Raw genomic sequence first — 20,377 nt, forward strand, 5'->3', positions numbered from 1 at the left:
AAGAAAGAAGAAATTCAAAAGGCAAAGGGCTTGATTTACAGGTCAGTCTATGCTCTCACTCGCATCTATGGTCATAAACGTTGGGTAGTGACCAAAGGACAAGATCATGGATACAAGTGGCCGAAATGAGTTTACTCTGGAGGGTGGTTGGTCTTGTCCTTTATACAGATACAGTGAGAAGCACAGTCCCTCAGGATGAGCTCAAAGTTGCTCCCTCGCATTAATAGTAGTCAGCTGGGGTGGCTCAGGCACCTGTTTTGGTAGCCCCGCAATGCCTCCCTCGGGACGTCTTCCAGGCATGTTCCACCGAGAGGAGGCCGTGAGGAAGACACAGAACAAGCGGGAGAGACTATGTCTCTTGGCTGTCCTGGGAGTGCCTCAGAATCCTTCCGGAAGAGTTGGAAGACATTCCGTGATCCAATAAGCAGATGAATACGAGATAAGACAGGATATTATACATGTATACAGGCGTTTTATTCAATGCACTCTCTGGCACATCAATCTTTTTGAAAAATAAACAAAAAACCCAAACCAAAACTGCTGCTATGTACCCTGATTCAAATCTAACCCCAATGAGTAGACGCGAGCAAACACATTCATCTGTGATTTATTATTTATGAGCTAGAATGCTGGCAAAACTGTATCGAGTATCTTGGAAGTTACTTTCATACAGCTCATCAGCTTTCCTAATTATCAGCTAAAAGCAGGTACACAAATTGTGGTGTGAATCTTTTCATTGTGCCATAATCCATTTCCAAATCATTTTAATTTTATAAGCGTGGAACCATGTGAAATCGCTGAAATGCCCAATCACTTAAAACAACCAATATGCCTTTAAGTCACTGAATTTATAATTACCTTTGCAAAAACTAAGACAAGGACATGATTACACAAATACTGAAATACTATAATTTCACCTTTTTAATTAAGTGATAATTTAATGTGGAGATTTATGTAAAATAAGAATTTCAGCAAAAACTGGCAAGATGGTAAATCAACCAAGTTTCTTAGAATGTCCAAGAGAGACAATAGTTTCAAAGTAGTAAAATTTTATATTATATAATTTCATATAAATAAGTCACTCATCTGATTTGGCATATTTTAATGGTTTGAATTTCAGTTGCTGCACCATATAAATTGGTTGGTTTGTGTTATTTAAATGATCATGTGATCCACAGTGCCCATCACTTACTCTATGAAGTAAACCATTCCAGTCTCAGTGTAAGCCATTTCCCAGTTAAAGGGTAGTGGCTCCAGACTGTCATCGCGTGGAAGAGAGCTCCATGTGCGGTAGTCCATCATGCTGCTGGATTGGGTGTAGCTAGGCACCGCCTTCCTCCAATCGGCCCCTTCTTTGTGTTCTGGACAGGTACAGAAAAAAGAAAGTTAAAACAATAGATGACTGAAAAGAGAAAGGATTAGCCTGAATCAACATCTCTGGCCTTACAATTTACCACCTGCTTCATTTGCATCACTTTCTGTCTCTCTCTCTCCACTTGCATGCGTATGTGTGCATGTATGTTCGGTAAGGGGCTGTTTTGCACTTGCTCGTGCACACAATTTTAATTGTAATGTCTGCATGTGAATGTACATCCCCTGTGGGTAAGTAAGTCTCAGCAGAATTTCACATTATAAAGAGCTGTTTGAGCCCAGTGGGAAACTTCTCATTGATATGACCGCTCCTTTTTTCATTTATTTTCTGTTTTTCTATATTTGTAGACATCCCCCTGTAATGAGAGACTACACTACAATATACAGACAACAAAGACTCTCTTAATTCACTTAGAACCTCAACCCTCCACTCAGAATATGATTAAAGGTGAATTAAACACAAGTGTTTTCCATCCTTTCCTTTTTATTTAGCGCTCACCTCCACGCAACTGAGAATAAAGCCAAATTATATAGTTATCACATGGTATATTGAATTTAATCAATTTAATATCATGTAAATGTGTAGCATAGCATGATACTACAGAGTAAATCAGCAGCTTTAGCAAGTGAAAATACACTTTTTTCAAAGCTGATCAAAAATACACATTCTTGCTCTTCTTTAAAGGTCAGTTCACAGCAGGTTGTGGGCATACTTGATAACAAGGCTTTGATGGGTTATATGTGCTGCAGAGAATAGGGTGGGGAGTGGTGCTTGATAAGGGATGTCTGAGCAGGCAGTCATGGGTCCGTTCACTAAGAGCTTTTTTTTTTGCTGCCTTTTTCCTTTTTGTAATACCTCAGCCTTAAATCTGCCCATCTATGGCTGGTCTGAGACCAACACAGCTGCAGGCTGTAGCAGAGCAATCATTTGTGACTGCATTCTCTCCATAAAAAGAACTCCTTCATGTCTGGGCATCATTGTGTGATTAATTTCAATAAGGCAATGTGGTTGGGTAAGCAGACTTTGGATTATTGTGAATCCTTTGCTCAGTTGAGCAAGCAGCATCATAATCCACGAGAGTGTCTTACATCTACATTAACTTCAATTCCCTGAGTATAAAAAAAGCCAGGTATAATAAACAATGTGACCTATTTCTCTTTGGGGCTGTTTGTTCCTCAGAGACCAGCAGAGTTGATCTTATTGATCACAAGCACAATGGGGTGAGCTTTGGCTGAATCTTTGTCAAGGTGATCTTTGGTCCAGGCTTTCACAAAGATAGTCATTACCAGGAAGGCGTTTATCTGGCAGCACATGAGCATGGCAAATACCACATCATGCTGTGAAAAAATATAGTAGAGCAGCAGTGGTAGAGATAGTCTCAGATGGAAAGATGAACACAACCTCTGAAGTTCTGGGATAAAACAATCCATATATATCTACACAGTCCCTACAGTGTTCCAATGTTTTAATTGTCTAAAGGCCTGATTTGGTTTACTTGTATATAAAAAAAACATGTGCAAACTTGATGTCACCTGAAAAAAAATGTGCAAGCTGATCTACTAAAGGTGTGCACCGAGGATTGCATCTTTGAAGCAAACAAAACACGCAATGCCCATTGAGCACCTTGGCATAATGAATATGTAATAAGGGACTTTTCTGCCTGGTTGAACAAAATAATGGAGAAGAAAACGCAAATAAGAAATATTACCACATGCAACACGATTTATTAAACTTGGAAGTAATTTTGGTGATTGTGATTGTGTCTAGATACATTAAATTGGAAAGGTAAATGCAAATCAGGCCAGCCTGGCGCACAATGGCTTTTATAATTTTCGCCAGAAGGCACAGGAAGAATGAAAAAAGATGCAAATAATTAATATTTCTTGCTTGTTTCAGTATATTTCAAATGACAGAAGAAAAATTCTTAGACATATCAGTTAACCAGCTATTCCGGCTGCTTGGAGGTTTACTCTCAGATGATACACAGAATGGACAGGTCCATAAAAATTCCATCCACCCAGGAAGGACTGAATAAACCAAACATGGGTTTTACATGGCTGCTGACTTCCCCAGAATAATTGGAGTGGTTGACTGTACTCATACAAATTATTAAACCAGACACGGTGCTGACGAGATGTTTGGTGTGGGCATTAATGGCCGGTGCCCCACCAGAGCCATATCGGGCCCTGCTCACACCTTCCGTGCAATGGATGACAGCCCGTGATTGAGGGCTGCAGACTGGACAACTTGTTGCCAACACAGTTTTTCATTTGTTCTGTGCCTTCTTGCACCTTCTTTCACTTTATTACATTTACTTTCGCACCGGTGTCGTTCTATGTCAGATTTCTTTTTTTGATGTTTAGAAATGTAGTAAGTGTAAGGGACTTATGAGTAAGTTAACCTTACTGAACCATACATATATTTGCACATGTATTGTATTAAACATTTTAAACATTACCAATTGGCATCAAGTGTTCCCCAATGTTTCACTAAGCAACAAATGAGTGAAGTAAGTACTGCCTTGTTAAAATAGTTTAGCAGAATAATTATGAAACATCCCTCAAGTATTTTGACATTTGCGTTTCTGTTATTAATTTCTGGCAATTTATTTCACAGAAAAATACTTAGATTATGGAAATAGATTTACTGTAAAACTATAAAAACATTTTTTGATTTAAAAAATCTCTAAACAACTAGCAAATGCAACATCTGCATGACAAAAAGACACAGGTAACATTCTGTATTAATCTTATTACTTGATATTTACTGACCAGGCAATCCGTTCACCAGTGGTGGCCTTTCATCATCATCTTCCTCCTCTGGGACGGTGCTGTCCTTCCTGTCCATCTTGCTGACTGAGGTGGTGCGTTTCCTGGGGACTTCACCGCGGTAATCTTCGTCAAATAGCATCTGATCCACTAGGTCAGGCTGTACCAGGTTTGGTTCTGCAGGAGGTTTCGGGGTGCCATAATAGTTACCTTTAAGTAATAACAAAAACAACCAGGGTTCTTATCTAATGGCAGCATCACAGGTCATGACACATAGAATTATATTTTAAATTACTTGGAATCTGCATGTCTCAGATGCCTTTGGGTCAGAGGTGGGATATACCCTGGACAAGTCGCTAGCTCATTGCCGGGCTAACAACCATTTATACTCACATTCACACCACAATGGGATGTGCTTTGGAAAGCAGCTATTGGGGCTCCAGGGTTCCAGGTTGTGTTTGGGTTTTCCTGCAGGGGCGTGGAGGAGTCATTATTGGCAACAGCTGGCGCTGCAGGCAGGCGCAACTGTCAGCAATTTCCATCAGGAAACCTATTTAAGGAGGGAGCGCCTGCCTACCAGCGTCAGAGTGTTTTGGGGGGTGTTCCCCTGCTAGTTTGCGGTCTCCATGCCGCTTTCCTGGCATAGGACGCGCAGGACTTGACTCCTGTGTTGGCTCCGCTCTGGAGCTCTTGGTGTGCCCTTAAAGATCAGACACCTGCTTACCTGCAGCCCAGGAGGACTGCCATTTTGAGTTTGCTAAATAAAACCTATTTTTGGACTCTTTATCACTGTGTTCTTGCCTGCTTTCAGGTCCTGAAGAAACTCAACCTTAACAGCAGCTCTTGCTAGAAAAAGCAACATTGTGTACATTTATCTAAGCCATGTTCAAAAGGGTCGTGTCACCTTTTACGGAAAAAATGTTGGGAATTTTCCATCTTAGAAACATTAACATTTAGATTTAGCATCTAAATTTAACATTTAAGGTTCAATTTGGATTGAACATTTAGATTTAGCATTTAGATTGAACAAAGGGTTAGATGCTAAATCTAAATGTTAAATCTTAATCCATTGGGTTCAATTAAATGTGTCACTATTTTATATATTTCAAAGATAGCAAATTTTGTTAAATATCCTAAAAACTGACATTAATAAATCACACTATTTAAACATGGTTTGTTGGTAAATGTGACAAATTGTTGCCGTTATTTCACAACGTGCATTTCAAGTCACCCAAATGCATTTCTTTAGACTGTGGGAGGAAGTGGAAGTACCCAGAGACATTCCATGGATTCAAACCCCAGACATTTTGCTGTGAGGTGACAGTGCTTACCACTGTGCCGCCATAATTTTGGTCACATGATTTTTTTTTTAAAGTTATTATTATGAAACCTATGATACCTAGGATATTATAATCACAAGATATGATCAAATACTCCAGAATCTCCAAAACATCACAAATTCCTTCCTGTAAGAGGAGCACTTATCAGCTTCAGATTTTTACAGCTTTGCAGAAAGGAACTGTTCTAACAACAGCAAGCAAGGAAGAAAGAACAGAGGGTTTAGAGAAACAATAATTCCAGAAACCTTGCATCATGGTACACTGAAACATTTTTTTCCCTTAAATTTGATTAATCTTGAGTAGAGCCACATTTCCTCAGGCGTTCCAACAACAATATGCTGCAAACTGGGTTAATGCAGCTTTGCTAGTCTTCCTCAAAACACCAGGAATGTTCGGGGCTGTAGATGAAGAACCACATTCATTACTTTGAAAATGAAGATTTTTCTGTCAACATGACATTGTTTCAATGTCATTTAAAAGAATACTGCTATACTGAATATTCCAATTATAGGATCTAAGTGGCATGCTTCATATTATATGACAATGAACAAACATGAATAAATAAAATATATATTTTCTTGATCCACAATACACAGTTGCAAGAAAAAAGGTATGTAAACCCTTTGGAATTACCTGGATTCCTGCATAGGTCTGAACTTCATCTAAGTCATGATTAACATAAAACACAGATTAATTTAATACCACACAGACAATTATAAATTGGCATGTTTTATTGAATAAAGCAGATTATTTCACAGTGCAGGGGAGAAATCTGTGATGCTCTGCACTAATAACTGACCCTCATTTGGCAGCTATAATCCCCACTAAACATATCCTGTAGTCACAGATCAGACCTGCACAATGGTCAAGAGGTCTGGGGCAAAATGTCATGATAAACTTAGGAATTCATTTTCCCATCTATGAAAGCAAATCTGTCCAGCTCCTGAGGCAGCAAAGGAGCCACAAACCACTGTGCTGCCTCCACTTTACACTATACAGACGGAAGTGAGGTTTGGATGTTGGTATATTGTGCCTTTTTTCATACCCAAATAGTTTTTGCTCAATTTTGGTTTAATCTGTCCAAATAATATTTTGCCAGTCGTGCTTAATCAGAGTAGCATTTTTTTTAAGTTTATTTTGTCAAAAGTTTTACTTATTGAAGATTAGTCAACAGAGATGGTAATATGTGTTAAACATGTTCATAAAAAGAGGGATATAACTAAAATGTTACCCATTGGTTTTAGTCATGAATACCCAAACAGAAGGGCTCTTGTCCAATCCTGTTCAACATATGTTTGAAAGATGTATTTTGGCATGCATGAACATACATTTGTATCTACTACACACATAAACTATAATTTGATTTGACTAAACCAAAGGACAGTGCATTAAGCATGTTTTAAATTTTTCCTGATATGGGACTGTAATTCAAGACCCACCATGAAACAACTAAAAGGGAAGCCGCATACCCGGCCCGGAGGGTTACCGGGGCCCCACCCTGGAGCCAGGCCTGGGGCTGGGGCTCGATGGCGAGCACCTGGTGGCCAGGCCTACGTCCATGGGGCCTGGCCGGGCCCAGCCCGAACCAGCTATATGGACACTCCCGTCTCCAGTGGACCCACCACCCACAGGAGGAACATGAACGTGGGCAACGACAGCGTGACCTGGAAAGGCGTGATTGGGAGGAACGGTCTGCCCGATCAGAACCAGAGTGGTGCTCAGTTATTGGACTTCTGTGCTAGTCGCAGTCTGGCCATCACTAACACCATGTTCGAACATAAGGTTGTTCATCGGTGCTCTTGGCACCATGACAACCTGGGCCGTAGGTCAATGATTGACTTTATAGTCGTGTCAGCTGATCTGTGGCCATATGTTTTGGACCCTTGGGTGAAGAGAGGAGCAGAGCTGTCAACTGATCACTACCTGGTGGTGAGTTGGATCAGGTGGAGCTTTGATCGTGTTCCGAGGGCGGTAGGGGACATTGAGTCTGAATGGGCTGCTCCGCCATTGTTGAAGTGGCTGTCGCGAGCTGTGGCTGCAAGGCCGCTGGTGCTGGTCGTGGCGGTAATCCCCATACCCGATGGTGGACACCAGAGGTGAGGGGAGCCGTCAAGCTGAAGAAAGAGGCCTACAGGTCATGGCTGGTCTGTGGGTCTCCGGAAGCAGCTGACCGGTACAGGTTGGCTAAGCGGGTCGCAGCCGCGACAGTCGCGTTGGCAAAAACTCGGCCATGGGAGGAGTTCGGTGAGGCTATAGAGGAAGATTTTCAGTCTGCTCCAAGAAGATTCTGGCAAACTGTCTGGCAACTTGCCCACACTGTGTTAGGTGTGCGTGGGGAGCTGCTGACGTCTCCTGGGGCAATTATCCGGCGGTGGAAGGAATACTTCCAGGAGCTCCTCAATCCTACCAACACGTATCCTCAAGGTGGAACAGAGTTGGATGACCAGAAGATGGACCATCCAATTTCCGTAGCGGAAGTTGCCGAGGTAGTGAAACAGCTGCCCGGTGACAGAGCTCCGGGAGCGGATGAGATCCACCCGGGGTATCTTAAGGCTCTGGATGTTGTAGGGCTGTCCTGGTTGACACGCCTCTGCAACATTGCGTGGACATTGGGGGCAGTGCCCTTGGACTGGCAGACCGGGGTGGTGGTCCCTATTTTTAAGAGAGGGGGACCAGAGGGTGTGTTCCAACTATAGGGGGATCACACTCCTCAGCCTCCCTGGGAAAGTCTATGCCACTGTGCTGGAAAAGAGGATTAGACTGATAGTTGAACCTCTGATCGACCCTGTGGGGGATGCTCCGGGAGTATGGGGTGGAAGGTCCCTTGATAAGGGCCATCCAGTCCCTGTACCAAAGGAGCAGGAGTTTGGTCCGGATAGCCGGTTGTAAGTCGGCCTCGTTCCCAGTGAGGGTTGGACTCCGCCAGGGCTGCCCTTTGTCACCAGTTCTGTTCATAACTTTTATGGACAGAATTTCTAGGCACAGCCGGGGAGTGGAGGGTGTCGAGTTCGGTGGGCGGAAGATCTCGTCGCTGCTTTTTGCGGATGACATAGTTCTTCTGGCGCCATCGAACAGGGACCTCCAACAAATGCTGGGACGGTTCGCAACCGAGTGTGAAGCGGCAGGGATGTGGATCAGCACCTCCAAGTCAGAGTCCATGGTCCTCACTTGGAAAAGGGTAGAGTGCCTTCTCCGGGTTGGGGAGGAGGTCCTGCCCCAGGTGGAGGAGTTCAAGTATCTCGGGATCTTGTTCACGAGTGAAGGTAGGATGGAACGGGAGATCGACAGGCGGATCGGATGCGGGCGCTTAACCGATCCGTCGTGGTGAAGAGAGAGCTGAGCCGGAAGGCAAGGCTCTCGATTTACCGGTCGATCTATGTCCCAGTCCTCACCTATGGCCATCAACGCTGGTTATGACCGAAAGAACGAGATCACGGATACAAGCGGCTAATATGAGTTTCCTCCACAGGGTGGCCGGGCTCAGCCTTAGAGATAGGGTGAGAAGCTCGGACATCCGGGAGGGGCTCAGAGTAGAACCGCTGCTCCTCCACATCGAGAGGAGTCAGTTAGGGTGGCTCGGGCATCTGGCTAGGATGCCTTCCAGACGCCTCCCTTACAGGTGTTCCGGACATGTCCGGGAGGCGGCCTCATGGCCGGCCCAGGACTAGGTGGAGAGATTACATCTCTCGCCTGGCTTGGGAGCGGCTGGGGGTTCCCCCGGAAGAGCTGATGGAAGTGGCCAGGGAGAGGGCTGTCTGGGCATCCTTCCTAAAGCTGCTGCCCCCGCGACCCGGAACCAGATAAGCGGGAGAAAACGAAACGAAACGAAACGGGACTGTAATTCAGAAATAGACCTTTATGGTACATATGTCATTCGGAAGCAATGTCATCACCCTGCCCACAGTCTCTGAGTTGACCAGTGCACATGTTCCTGAGTGGATAAATCATTTTTGGCCCTTTTGATTTCAACAACCAAGTGACAGTTTTGTGTATATGTAGCCTATTTATCCATATATGGAAGGCAAGGGTGTACAGCTGGGCTTCATGTGGTTGCATTACTCCAATTAAAAAACAAGACTTCGGAGGATCCCAGTACATGTGTGGATGTGAGGTTTTGAGTCTTCTTTTTTTCCTGTATCAGCAATCCGCACGACCCAGAACTGTCACAGTAGGTTTCCTTTGGATGCTCAGGTTTCCTGCACCATTAAAATCTGTGGAGGTTAGGTTGGCCCACAGTCGTGGCTCACCGAGCTGCTGCAGCTCAGGACTGGGCCTCAGTTTGGCCTTTAAATTGTGTTGAGGTATAATTGCCAACAAAATAAAGAAAAAGAAAGAAAGAAAGGGCTTTTAATAGGGTTGGTGAGAACACAGGGATAAATAATCTTTGCCTGTCTTCTTTTGCGTACTGACATTCCTCAGAGAGATCTGACCTCTGTGACCAATTTCAAACAAATATGTCTTCCACCACCAGATAAATGTGTGTCATTGATAAGGAGGCCCATGAAAGCATTTTGTCAGTTAACACTAGTGATGCTATTTGCCATTCTAAATAGAGAGAAACCTCATAAACTGATGAGCCAGTGAATTGTCTGATGCTACTTAGTGATCCCCATGTCACAGGGTTGATGATCCAGGAAGACAGAACTGCTGCTTTCAAATTGAGTCCAGGCAATTTAATGGAATTGGAACCATGCCACTGATAATAAAAAGACTCCTCTTATCAAAGTCACTGTGTATAAATGACGCAAGGTCATGAGTACTCATCTGTCAAGAATAAAGGCTGGTGCATCGGGACAAGCACCCACTCACCACAGTGTTCTAATAATAGAGGGCTTTCGCACAGCCGTTTATTCCACATTTAATCTTCTATTCTGGTTTCATTCCTCATCAAATTCTGACTCATTATTATAATGGGGATTCCAAAACAACACATTTGGAATGGATCTCAAGCTTGGTAGCAGATTAGAGATGTCATCTGTCAGAAAAACCCTCCTCTCTCTATACAGCATTTCCGTGCATACGGCAGTTTTCCATCCAGTGTCTCACAGTGCTGAGTGTTCAGTTTCTTTTTCTGCCCTCTTCTATCTTCAGAGAGTGACCCAACCTGAACCCAGGAGAGAGAAAAGCCACGACAACCCCTTACAGACTTGCTCTCAGCGTCTGACACAGATGGCTGTTTTGTCTGCTTGGCAGGCATCCTGGGACCCTTTGGACCCTCACGGAGCAGTTGGTCTGAACCCAGTGAGCAGACAGCAACAGACTTAACCCAACATGCAATGTGTTTGTGTTTTGTCTACAACTCTATTCATTAAAGAAAGTAAAGAGAGCAAATACTTACTGTCATAAACAATAGTTTATATATCGAGAAAGAGGGAGAGAGAGACACAGAGATAGAGAGGTAGAGAGAGAGAGAGTGAGAGAGAAATAGCATTCAAAGTAAAAAACACAATTAGGTCCTTGTCTGGTTGATACAAGAGTAGGTGTTTCGCTTCTAACAATTTATACCGGTATTGTATAAGTGCATTAGATGTTCCAGCAAAATAATGAACAATTAACGTAATGAATATTCAAGCAAGTCATTTGGGGCTAGTCTTGCCATTATGATTAGATAAGAATCCCATTAGCTCAGTACCTTGAATACAACTCACTTACTGAACATTTATAAAGGGACTTAATGAGGTCTTCATAGAAGCAGTATAATTCATGTGACCTGTGGAACAGAATTCTTGACCTTGCTTATTTTTTCCTTTCAGAAAAAGAGAAAAGAGAGGTGACAGTACCATGGCTAACAATAATGATAATAAAAATGATAACAACTACAACAATATCCAAGGTAGTTTTCTGTGTCAACTGGACTGTTTTTCTTCTCTTTTGAAGATTTTTCACCTTCTATCCAGAAGGCTTCTTCAGTTCTGATCTCACTAGGGGCAGAGCTTGAAAATATAGCCCTTATGGACCATTAGCATGCTAATGATCTGGATGGACACCTGAGAGTCGTTGGTATGGTCGTTCACGTAGTTTGAGTTGGTGTGTTTCCCCTTTGTCTGCTGGCTCACATGGTGGTGAGTCACCAGTTCTCCTGAAATGTTCACACCATAGAAGGTGAAATGTCTTCACTAGAGAAGAAAAATAGTCCAGTTTACACACCCTAATCAGAAGCTCTGGATGAATAGGGATGTCCGTCTCCTGCTGAAAGCCCGAAACATCGCCTTCCGATCGGGGGATGCACAAACCTACAGCACAGCCAGAGCTAACCTGAAGCGGGATATTAAGAAAGCCAAACACGGCTACAAGCTGATGGTAGAAGGGCACTTCTCCAATTCCAACCCCTGATCTATGTGGCAGGGCATTCAGGTCATCAGCAACTACAAGCCCATCAACCCCTCTCCCCCCTCAACTGACATTTCCTTCCTCAATGAGTTAAACAACTTCTATGCTCGGTTTGAGAAGGACAACCATGAACAAGCGAGCAAGGTAGAGCTGACTGCTGGCCACCAACCCTTAACTTTCTCTACCACTGATGTCAGAGCAGAACTGAGCAGGATCAATCCACGCAAAGCTGCGGGCCCCGATGGCATCCCTGGACGCGTGCTCAGAACTTGTGCTGCGGAGTTAGCAGGGGTCCTGACGGACTTATTCAATCTATCCCTGGCTCATGCAGTTGTGCCGCCCTGCTTCAAATCCACCTCCATCGTGCCAGTACCAAAACATTCCATCCCAGCTTGGCTCAATGACTATCGTCCAGTAGCACTCACTCCTATCATAACAAAGTGCTTAGAGCCGCTGGTCTTGGCACAACTCAAATCCTATCTCCCCCCAACCCTGGACCCCCATCAGTACGCCTATCATAAGAACAGGAGTACAGAAGATGCAGTCTCCACAGCACTGCACTCTGTCCTCTCACACCTGGACAATAATGACACATACGCCCGAATGCTGTTCATAGACTTTAGGTTCAGCATTTAACACTATCATCCCCTCCAAGCTAATAACCAAACTAAGGGATCTGGGCATCAGCATCTCCATCTGCAACTGGTTATTGGACTTTCTGACTAATAGACCACAACATGTGTGGTTAGATCATCACTGCTCCCCTACCGTCACTGTAAACACTGGAGTACTACAAGGCTGTTTGATGAGCCCATTCCTCTACTCCCTTTTCACCCACGACTGCAGAGCTCTACATGATTCCAACACCATCATCAAGTTCACAGATGATACCACGGTGATTGGCCTCATCAAGAATAACGATGAGTCAGGTTACAGGAAGGAGGTGGACCGCTTGGCTACATGGTGCCACAACAACAACCTGCTGCTCAACACCAATAAAACTAAAGAACTCGTCCTGGACTTCAGGAGGAAGACGGACATCCACCCACCCATCCACATCAACGGAGCAGCGGTGGAAAGTGTGTCCAGCTTCAAATTCCGGGGGATCCACCTCTCACAGGACCTCACCTGGACGGCTAACTGCTCCAGTTTGGTGAAGAAGGCTCACCAGTGTCTCTTCTTCCTGAGGACTCTGAAGAAACACCACCTCTCTTCAGACATCCTGGTGAACTTCTATCGCTGCACCATTGAGAGCATCCTTACCAGCTGTATTACGGTCTGGTATGGGGACTGCTCTGCCTCAGACCGGAAGGCATTGCAGAAGGTGGTGAAAACCGCCCAGCGAATAGCTGGAGCTTCTCTTCCTGCCATACAGGTGGCGTTGTCACAGGAGGGCCAAGACTCCTGTCACCCAGCGCATGGACTGTTTACCCTCATGCCCTCTGGGAGGCGCTACAGCAGCCTCCGGACAAAAACCACCAGGTTCAGAAACAGCTTCTTCCCCACTGCTGTCTCCCTGCTGAACTCCGACCCCTCTCACTTTACCTCCCTTCAGTCACAATAACCCCGTCTGGACTGACTGATTGTACATTCACTCTATTTGCACTGATTACATCTGTTATTATAATTGCACTATTTACATCTGTTTATTTGCACTACCTACATCCGTTTATTTGCACTGCTTTCCATACTTTTCACATTTTTTACCATATTTTATCATTATTGTATCGTTAAAACATGCACATAGTTAAAAACTAGATAAATAGCCTCTATTGATCCTGTAGGAAATTCAGCACCATAGTTACAGCCCGTGTATATATATTTATCTTGGTTGCAATGACTTTTATATACCCTTTACATATCTGTGAACTCTGTAAATACAAACATATATATTGATATCATAAACATATATTATTGCGTGTATATATTGTATACAGTATACCTCATCACAGTTTTATTTGCTACTTAAGCACTTCTGGTTAGATGCTAACTGCATTTCGTTGCCTTGTACTTGTGACATGTGTAATGACAATAAAGTTGAATCGAATCAAATCGAAAAAGTACCTTGGATAACTATGACATGGATGATTGAGAATCCACACAGACAACAACAATAATAATGATAATAATAATAATACCCTTAATACGGTTCCTCTTTGAGTTAATGTTCTGCTAAAAGACCAGTCCTCTGCAGATATAGCACACTGAAATTCTTAGCAGTTGAGAAACTACTTCACAGCTCTTTGCATGCTGTAGCCAGTGCGGTCCTGCTGAAGCTGCAATTGGTTCAGACTGTGAGCACAGTATGCTTCTGTATGTACCCACTCTACGCACTTCCTTACTATGCTCTTTATTTCTCCTTCTCTGCTCACAGTCAGTGATTATATAAAAGGTATAAATCCAAGCTGGTTTTGGGGCAGATAGCTTGTAGCCAATGTGGCAACTGTTTCAACATTTTCCATCAGGCTGTAGAGGGTAAAGGGACTTGTCTCAACAAGTCCGTTACAGGGAAACTGTCCCCAGCAAGTTCAGAACTGAAGAAGCCTTCTGGATAGAAGGTGAAACGTCTTCAAAGAGTAGAAATACAGTCCACTTGACAAAGAAAATTACCTTGGGTTACAGCAGAGGTGTCAAACTCAAATGCCCAGTGGGCCCAAATTCAAAACTGGGACAAAGTCACGGGCCAGCATTGATATTTATTGGAAAAAAATCTTCCTCCAGCTATAACACAGAACCTTTTGATATGGACCCAAACTAGTTTTGCTCAACAACCGAACATGGAACAAGCAAAGCTTCACACAATACAATAAATAATTTACTGTTGCACACATGCAAAATCGAAATTCAAATGAAAAAATTACATCACTGGCATTCATTTCTTCTATTTAAATTTCAACAGTAATCTTTTGCCATTGTAAGTTAATGTAATTTAAATGTAATGCCTTTTCATCTCTTCTACTTTCTGGCGCCTTTGAGTCATTTCCAGGTGCTTGTGCTTGTCTTGGTGTTGCGTTTTATAGTGTCATCTGTTGTTGTTCTCCTTGTAATGCACATTGGCTCCACATACAAGGCAGACAGGTCCGTCTTTTACATATCTAAACAGATATTCTGCCTCCTACCGGTTCAGAAATGTCCTATTTTCTGCCTGTCTTTTTACCATTTTTCAGAGGGGTAGTGCGGTACCAATATTAGCATTAGCATATAAGGTTGCTATGACTACTTTCCAAGGTAGTTTTCTCTGTCAACTGGACTGGGTTTCTTCTCTTGAAGACGTTTCGCCTTCTATCCAGAAGACTACTATGACTACTTTCTTTTTCTTGGTGGTTGGCAAACATTACCACGACCAACTGATGTGAAGTGTGGATTTTCACACCAAAACAACAGCAGAGCATTCTGGTATTTGTAGTATTAACACATGCGCTATAAGCGATAATACCGGCGGGCCGGCACTAATAGTCAATTGGTATGGCTTTGTGGGCCAAATATAATTACATTGTGGGCCAAATTTGGCCCACGGGCCAGAGTTTGACACCTATGCGTTACAGGGAAACTTTATACCCCTCAGTGGAAAAACAAATACATACACCAATGTTCATCACTGTGGCCCTTTCTGTACTATTGAGTAACTGGCTTTATGTATTGTCATTAGTCTCCTTCAGTACAAAGCCAAGAGTCAATACATCTAACTAAGGATGTACCAAAAAAAAACACATAAAGACTCCATTTCACATTTAAGTGGATTTGCAGTAAGGAAGATGACCTTAAAAGGAACTGGCCGATTGTCATGTTATTGCCACAATACATGTACAATATGAGAGAAATCCTACATTCCAATCCTGGTACTGAGAGCTCTCACTGTGTGGCAGGAAAGTCATTATGCTACTTTGTAGAAGTTGACTTAGTAATGGTTGTTGGATCGCGATACCTTTCAAGTGTAGCTGCCGATCCGCGTGTTCTTTGAATGAAGACTTCGAGAAGAAAAGTACCAATTTCAAAATGTATTTAACAATAGAACCAATTCAAGATACAAATATTACAGAGCTCCGGGCCAGTTCATAACCCTAGCAACAACAGAGTTAATTGTCAGGGCACGAAGTCTGACGACCTAACTATCCCTTGGCCCAGTCCTTTATAGTCACACACATGCAAATTCACAATGTTCATGCAATCCAATCCAGATCCCCTGCTGGGATGTCCTCATCCTCTTCCTCCAGTCCCATTCGGTGTTGGTAGAGTTCTTCTTTTCCATTGTTTTCCCAGGTGGCCAGATCCCATTCTTCATGCAAATGTGATCATCAACCCCCTGATGCCCTGTATACAATGAGTGTTTGACACCCCTGCCTGACTGGCTCCTGAGATAACAATAGAACAAACAACAATCCTGCAAATGGAATGTCTCTGTTCTTTATTACATTTACCAATGAGTCTACCTTGCCTAACTTCTAAGAGAAGACAGAAACATATGGTGAAACACATAACAAGATAAAGACAATTCTCAACAATGTCAATATTAATATAAGGTTAATATAAACTAAATTATCCCTCTTGGTGTAAACTCCGTACAGAAAAGAACAAGCTTGAAACTTTTTATTAAAGGTCAGGTGGCATGTGTTGTTCAAACAAGCAAAGAGGACACTGAGTCAGGATCATTTCGATGCTCATCTTAAGGGTTCTCTGTGAGAGGACAGAAGCTAAGTGTGACTTCAGAGCAAAAACACATGTTGGTTCAACATGTATGAGTGTAGCCATTTTAAGGAACATCTGGTTGAATTGTTTTCATAAAGCCATCATCAGTCACTTCTGTTTGCCTCAACAGGGCTTGATCCTGTCTGGAAATTAAGTGCATTTTTGGTATCAGTACTTTAGGTCACCATAAACTTCAGGTAAAAGACAGTTGTTTTTAGGTGTCTTTGGCTACTATAAAGCTGTACTTTGCCAATTTACAAAAATTGTTTAGTCACTTTTGCTATGAAAGTGCAAATTGAAAGTGACTGGTTGTAAATGTTTAGGTAATGATTGTTGCCCCTCTTTACTCAGTTGGATCTGAATTCATGAAGTTGCTTAGCAATACCAATGCCCCGAGGCATTGATGATGAACCCCATCTGCATAGGAAATGCATTCACTTTGTTGATAGGCTAAGCATAACCACAATTAGCCCTTCACTCTGTACATCAAGAAGGCTACTGTAGCCTCTGGCAAGGCTACAGAGGGAGGGGTGTGTGTTCATCAAAAGGAAATTTACTTTTTTGTTTCAGGCCACTATTTACATACCCCCGTGTGCTCTCACGATGAAGCTCTAAAACTCTATGATTCTCTTTTCAACCTACTTTGAAATGGTTTTTGGCTGAGCTGCTTTACACTGGTTATAAACTGCACAGTAAGATTTAGTTGTGAAAGCTATGCTTTTTAACTCATTTGACTGATTAATATTGATTGATATCAGTTCCTAACACTGTTATGCTGTTTTCACACTACAGGTCAATCCGCCTTAGCTCGGCATTTGGGCATTTTCACATTGCCAGCAGTAGCAGGTCTGACTTCCCGCTGATAGATGCATGGATGTTTTTTGCTTCTTCTCATACATTGTCACATGAATGTCACCATTACACCTTTATGTGCACTGGGACACTGCAAGGAAAGCAATGGACAGCATTGATGTCAGCGAGTTGATACTAAGCCTTGTTACTTCATATTTTGCAAATTTGTCCCTTTTGCAAAGTTTACAAGCATAGCAGAGATTGAACAATGTCCAAGCTTTAATTCAGCAAAGGCAACTGGAATTTGTGGCTAATCTACAAAAAAATAAACATTTAACTAATTTGTCGAATTCATTGCTCCATTGATTAGGCTACTAAGCAAAAGAGTAATTCCCCAAGAATTTGTCGAAAGCTTTTTTTCAAAATAAATTTATGTTAGCAAATAATGTGTCTGTGTGTCCAAAATTTCTGATAACAGTGGAGGATGCAGAGGGCAATGGGGATGCAGCTAGCTGGAGAGCTGACACTCAGGAGTTTTAGCTAGTGCTAAGTAGCCATATGTTAATTTTCAAAGTTTATACTAAGGCCTATGCTGGAAATATTTCCATAAATAACAGCACAGTTTTGCAACCAAATCTCTTTTTCTCCATAGAACCTGAGTAGCTCACAGCTCTGGTGAGCTTGCCAGTTGACTGCCATGATTGATAACAAAGCTGTGACATATCTACACAAGCTGTAGATATATAAACAATAATCAATTTGTTGGATTTCCTGAGAATGGCATACTTCACACATGTGCTTTCATTAAAAATTGTGCAGCTACACATTTAATTTCTTTGATTGAAAAAAAAACATCAAAAATCTCTGCCCATTAGATGTCAGTCTCTGTTGACTGGCTGTCCAGGGACAAAATCAGAACGCGACATGGAGATATATCAACATCATGTAATTTAGCTGGACAAAGTGGGACGGATTTAATTTTGCAGGCAACCCCCGCCATCCTGCTAATTTTTGCATCATTTCTTTTCACAAAATGATGTGATAACCATCATGAAAAGGGCATAATAAACATACCGTATTTTCATGACCATAAGGCGCACTGTATTAAAAGGGGCAGTCTCAGTTATGGGTGCTATTTCTGTATTTAAAACATACATAAGGCGCACCATATTATTGGGCGCATGCTGAAACATACAGTAAAAAATGACAACGGAAGTAAAACAGTGAGTTTCGACACATTTATTAAACAAAATATTCATTCTTCCGCCACAAAACCATCAAAGTTTTCATCTTCTGTATCTGAATTAAACAGCTGCACTATTTCAATGTCCAACATCCCCAATTCCTCTTCTTAATCATCTGAATCGGACTCACCGACCGGTTCAGCATTGATTTTGTGAAAGCTCTTACAATACATGAAGACGGTGTCATAGCCTACACGTCTACAATCCACCCGCATATGGTGGCATAACTTGCCCGCCGCTGCCTCATAACCTTTGTGAAGGAGTGTTCGCCTTCCGTCATCCAGTGCTCTGCTCATTTCCGGCAGCTGAGAACCACAGTAAACGACAACGTCTCGTGCCCTGTTGTGTGTATCGCCACCGTGCTGGTCCCTTTTTCTCCACTTTGTGGGTCAAAGGGATGTCAAAAGTCAGAGGGATCTCATCCATATTGGTGATGTGGCTGGGCACGGTTATCTTGTCGCGGCAGTAGGTGCGGAAGATGGCCACCCTCTCCTGGTAATCCGCTGGCAGCCGCTACGCAACAGTTGTCCTTGCGCGTATGGAGAGATGCCGCCTCCTCATAAAGCGAAAACACTAAGATTGCTTGATTGCCATTTTCAGCCGCATATTCGATGGCCTGCAGTTTAAAGTAAGCCTCATTTGTACGCGTCTCGCTTAACCGGCGCCATTTTAGGGGATCCTTACACGTAGGTGTGCCACTAATTGATTGGCGGAGCGTTTACCATAGTGCACCCACCAAAGGCGCACAGTAGATTTTGGAACTCAGTCCACACACAAGGCGCACCATATTATAAGGCGCACCGTCGATTTTTAAAAAAAATCTCAGTGTTTTAGGTGCGCCTTATAGTCGTGAAAATATGGTATTTTAGAAGAGCTCTTTCAGTCTGCATGTTTATGAGCATATATCACTGGAGTGAATGCAAAGGATTTGAAATGATCAAATGATCTGAGATCAAATTTAGTTTAGTGAGACCATCTCCTACCAGTAGAGGTTGCTACAACACCGTCAACACCCAACGCCCCACAACAAACATGTTTAATTCTGGAACCCAGAGACTGACAGCACCCTTTTTTGCCCACATAAGCCAGGATGTATTTAAAGATATAGATATATTTATAGATCTACTCTGAAGGACCCTTATGCCAGTCTTCAGCACTATGCAATGTGTGAATGTGAATAAGTACACTGGCACTTGTGTTGACAATGACATGCATCCCAAACAAGTTAGATTTTTCCCTAGTAAATGTCCTGGAAACACAGCCAGCTACGGTGTATGCAGCATGCTCGCTCTGTTGCATTAAGATCAGGCCATGAAAGAGAATACAACACGGCAATAGGCAGTACAAGAGGCAGTACAGAGGGAAACTGAAAGGCTTCTATTCAACTGCTGACTCTGGGCAGATGTGGCAAGACCTGCTGCCATGCTCTTTGTCCATAAAGCCCTGTAGTAGATCAACTTCATAAAGAAGCAATGCAAGATAAGATCCTTGGACAGGACTGCTAATGACCTGGCTAACATACTCAACTTACCCTCAGGCAGTGCACATTCCCTCCTGCCCCACTACTTCACAAAAGCCCAACGAGCAGCTTGAAAAAATAGTGCCAGTGGCATTTACTTCAATTATCATGAAGTGATCTGCAAGAGTATGCTGGCTCATATTCTGAGTCATCAGCAATATGCTTACTGATATACGAGGTCCACCAAGACATTGCAGCTCCCCTCCATTATTTTCTCTCCCAAATGGAAAGGAAAGTCTCCTATATCAAAAGCTTTTAACTCCTTGCATTGGGAATATTGTGTCATACTCTGCAGATCATCTCAAGCTCTTTCAGGTTGGATGGGC

The 20,377-nt window shown here is 42.8% G+C and overlaps 1 protein-coding gene across 4 annotated transcripts in view; it reads right to left on the reverse strand.

Annotated features, from left to right (window-relative positions):
• The window catches only part of LOC130524872 (membrane-associated guanylate kinase, WW and PDZ domain-containing protein 3), a 109,624-nt gene that overhangs the window by 27,252 nt on the left and 61,995 nt on the right, over nt 1-20,377 (reverse strand). For 3 of the 4 annotated variants that reach the window (XM_057031358.1, XM_057031361.1, XM_057031363.1), the window contains exons 4-5: nt 4,144-4,350; nt 1,193-1,361 (exon numbers count right to left, since the gene is read on the reverse strand). In XM_057031358.1, the coding sequence (XP_056887338.1) occupies nt 1,193-1,361; nt 4,144-4,350 (376 nt within the window). Of the gene's footprint in view, nt 1-1,192; nt 1,362-4,143; nt 4,351-4,533; nt 4,669-20,377 lie in introns of those variants that run through there. The other variant, XM_057031362.1, reaches the window with a different exon arrangement.

This window comes from Takifugu flavidus, chromosome 4, assembly GCF_003711565.1.
Source record: "Takifugu flavidus isolate HTHZ2018 chromosome 4, ASM371156v2, whole genome shotgun sequence".
In the NCBI taxonomy this organism is placed as follows: Eukaryota; Metazoa; Chordata; class Actinopteri; order Tetraodontiformes; family Tetraodontidae; genus Takifugu; species Takifugu flavidus.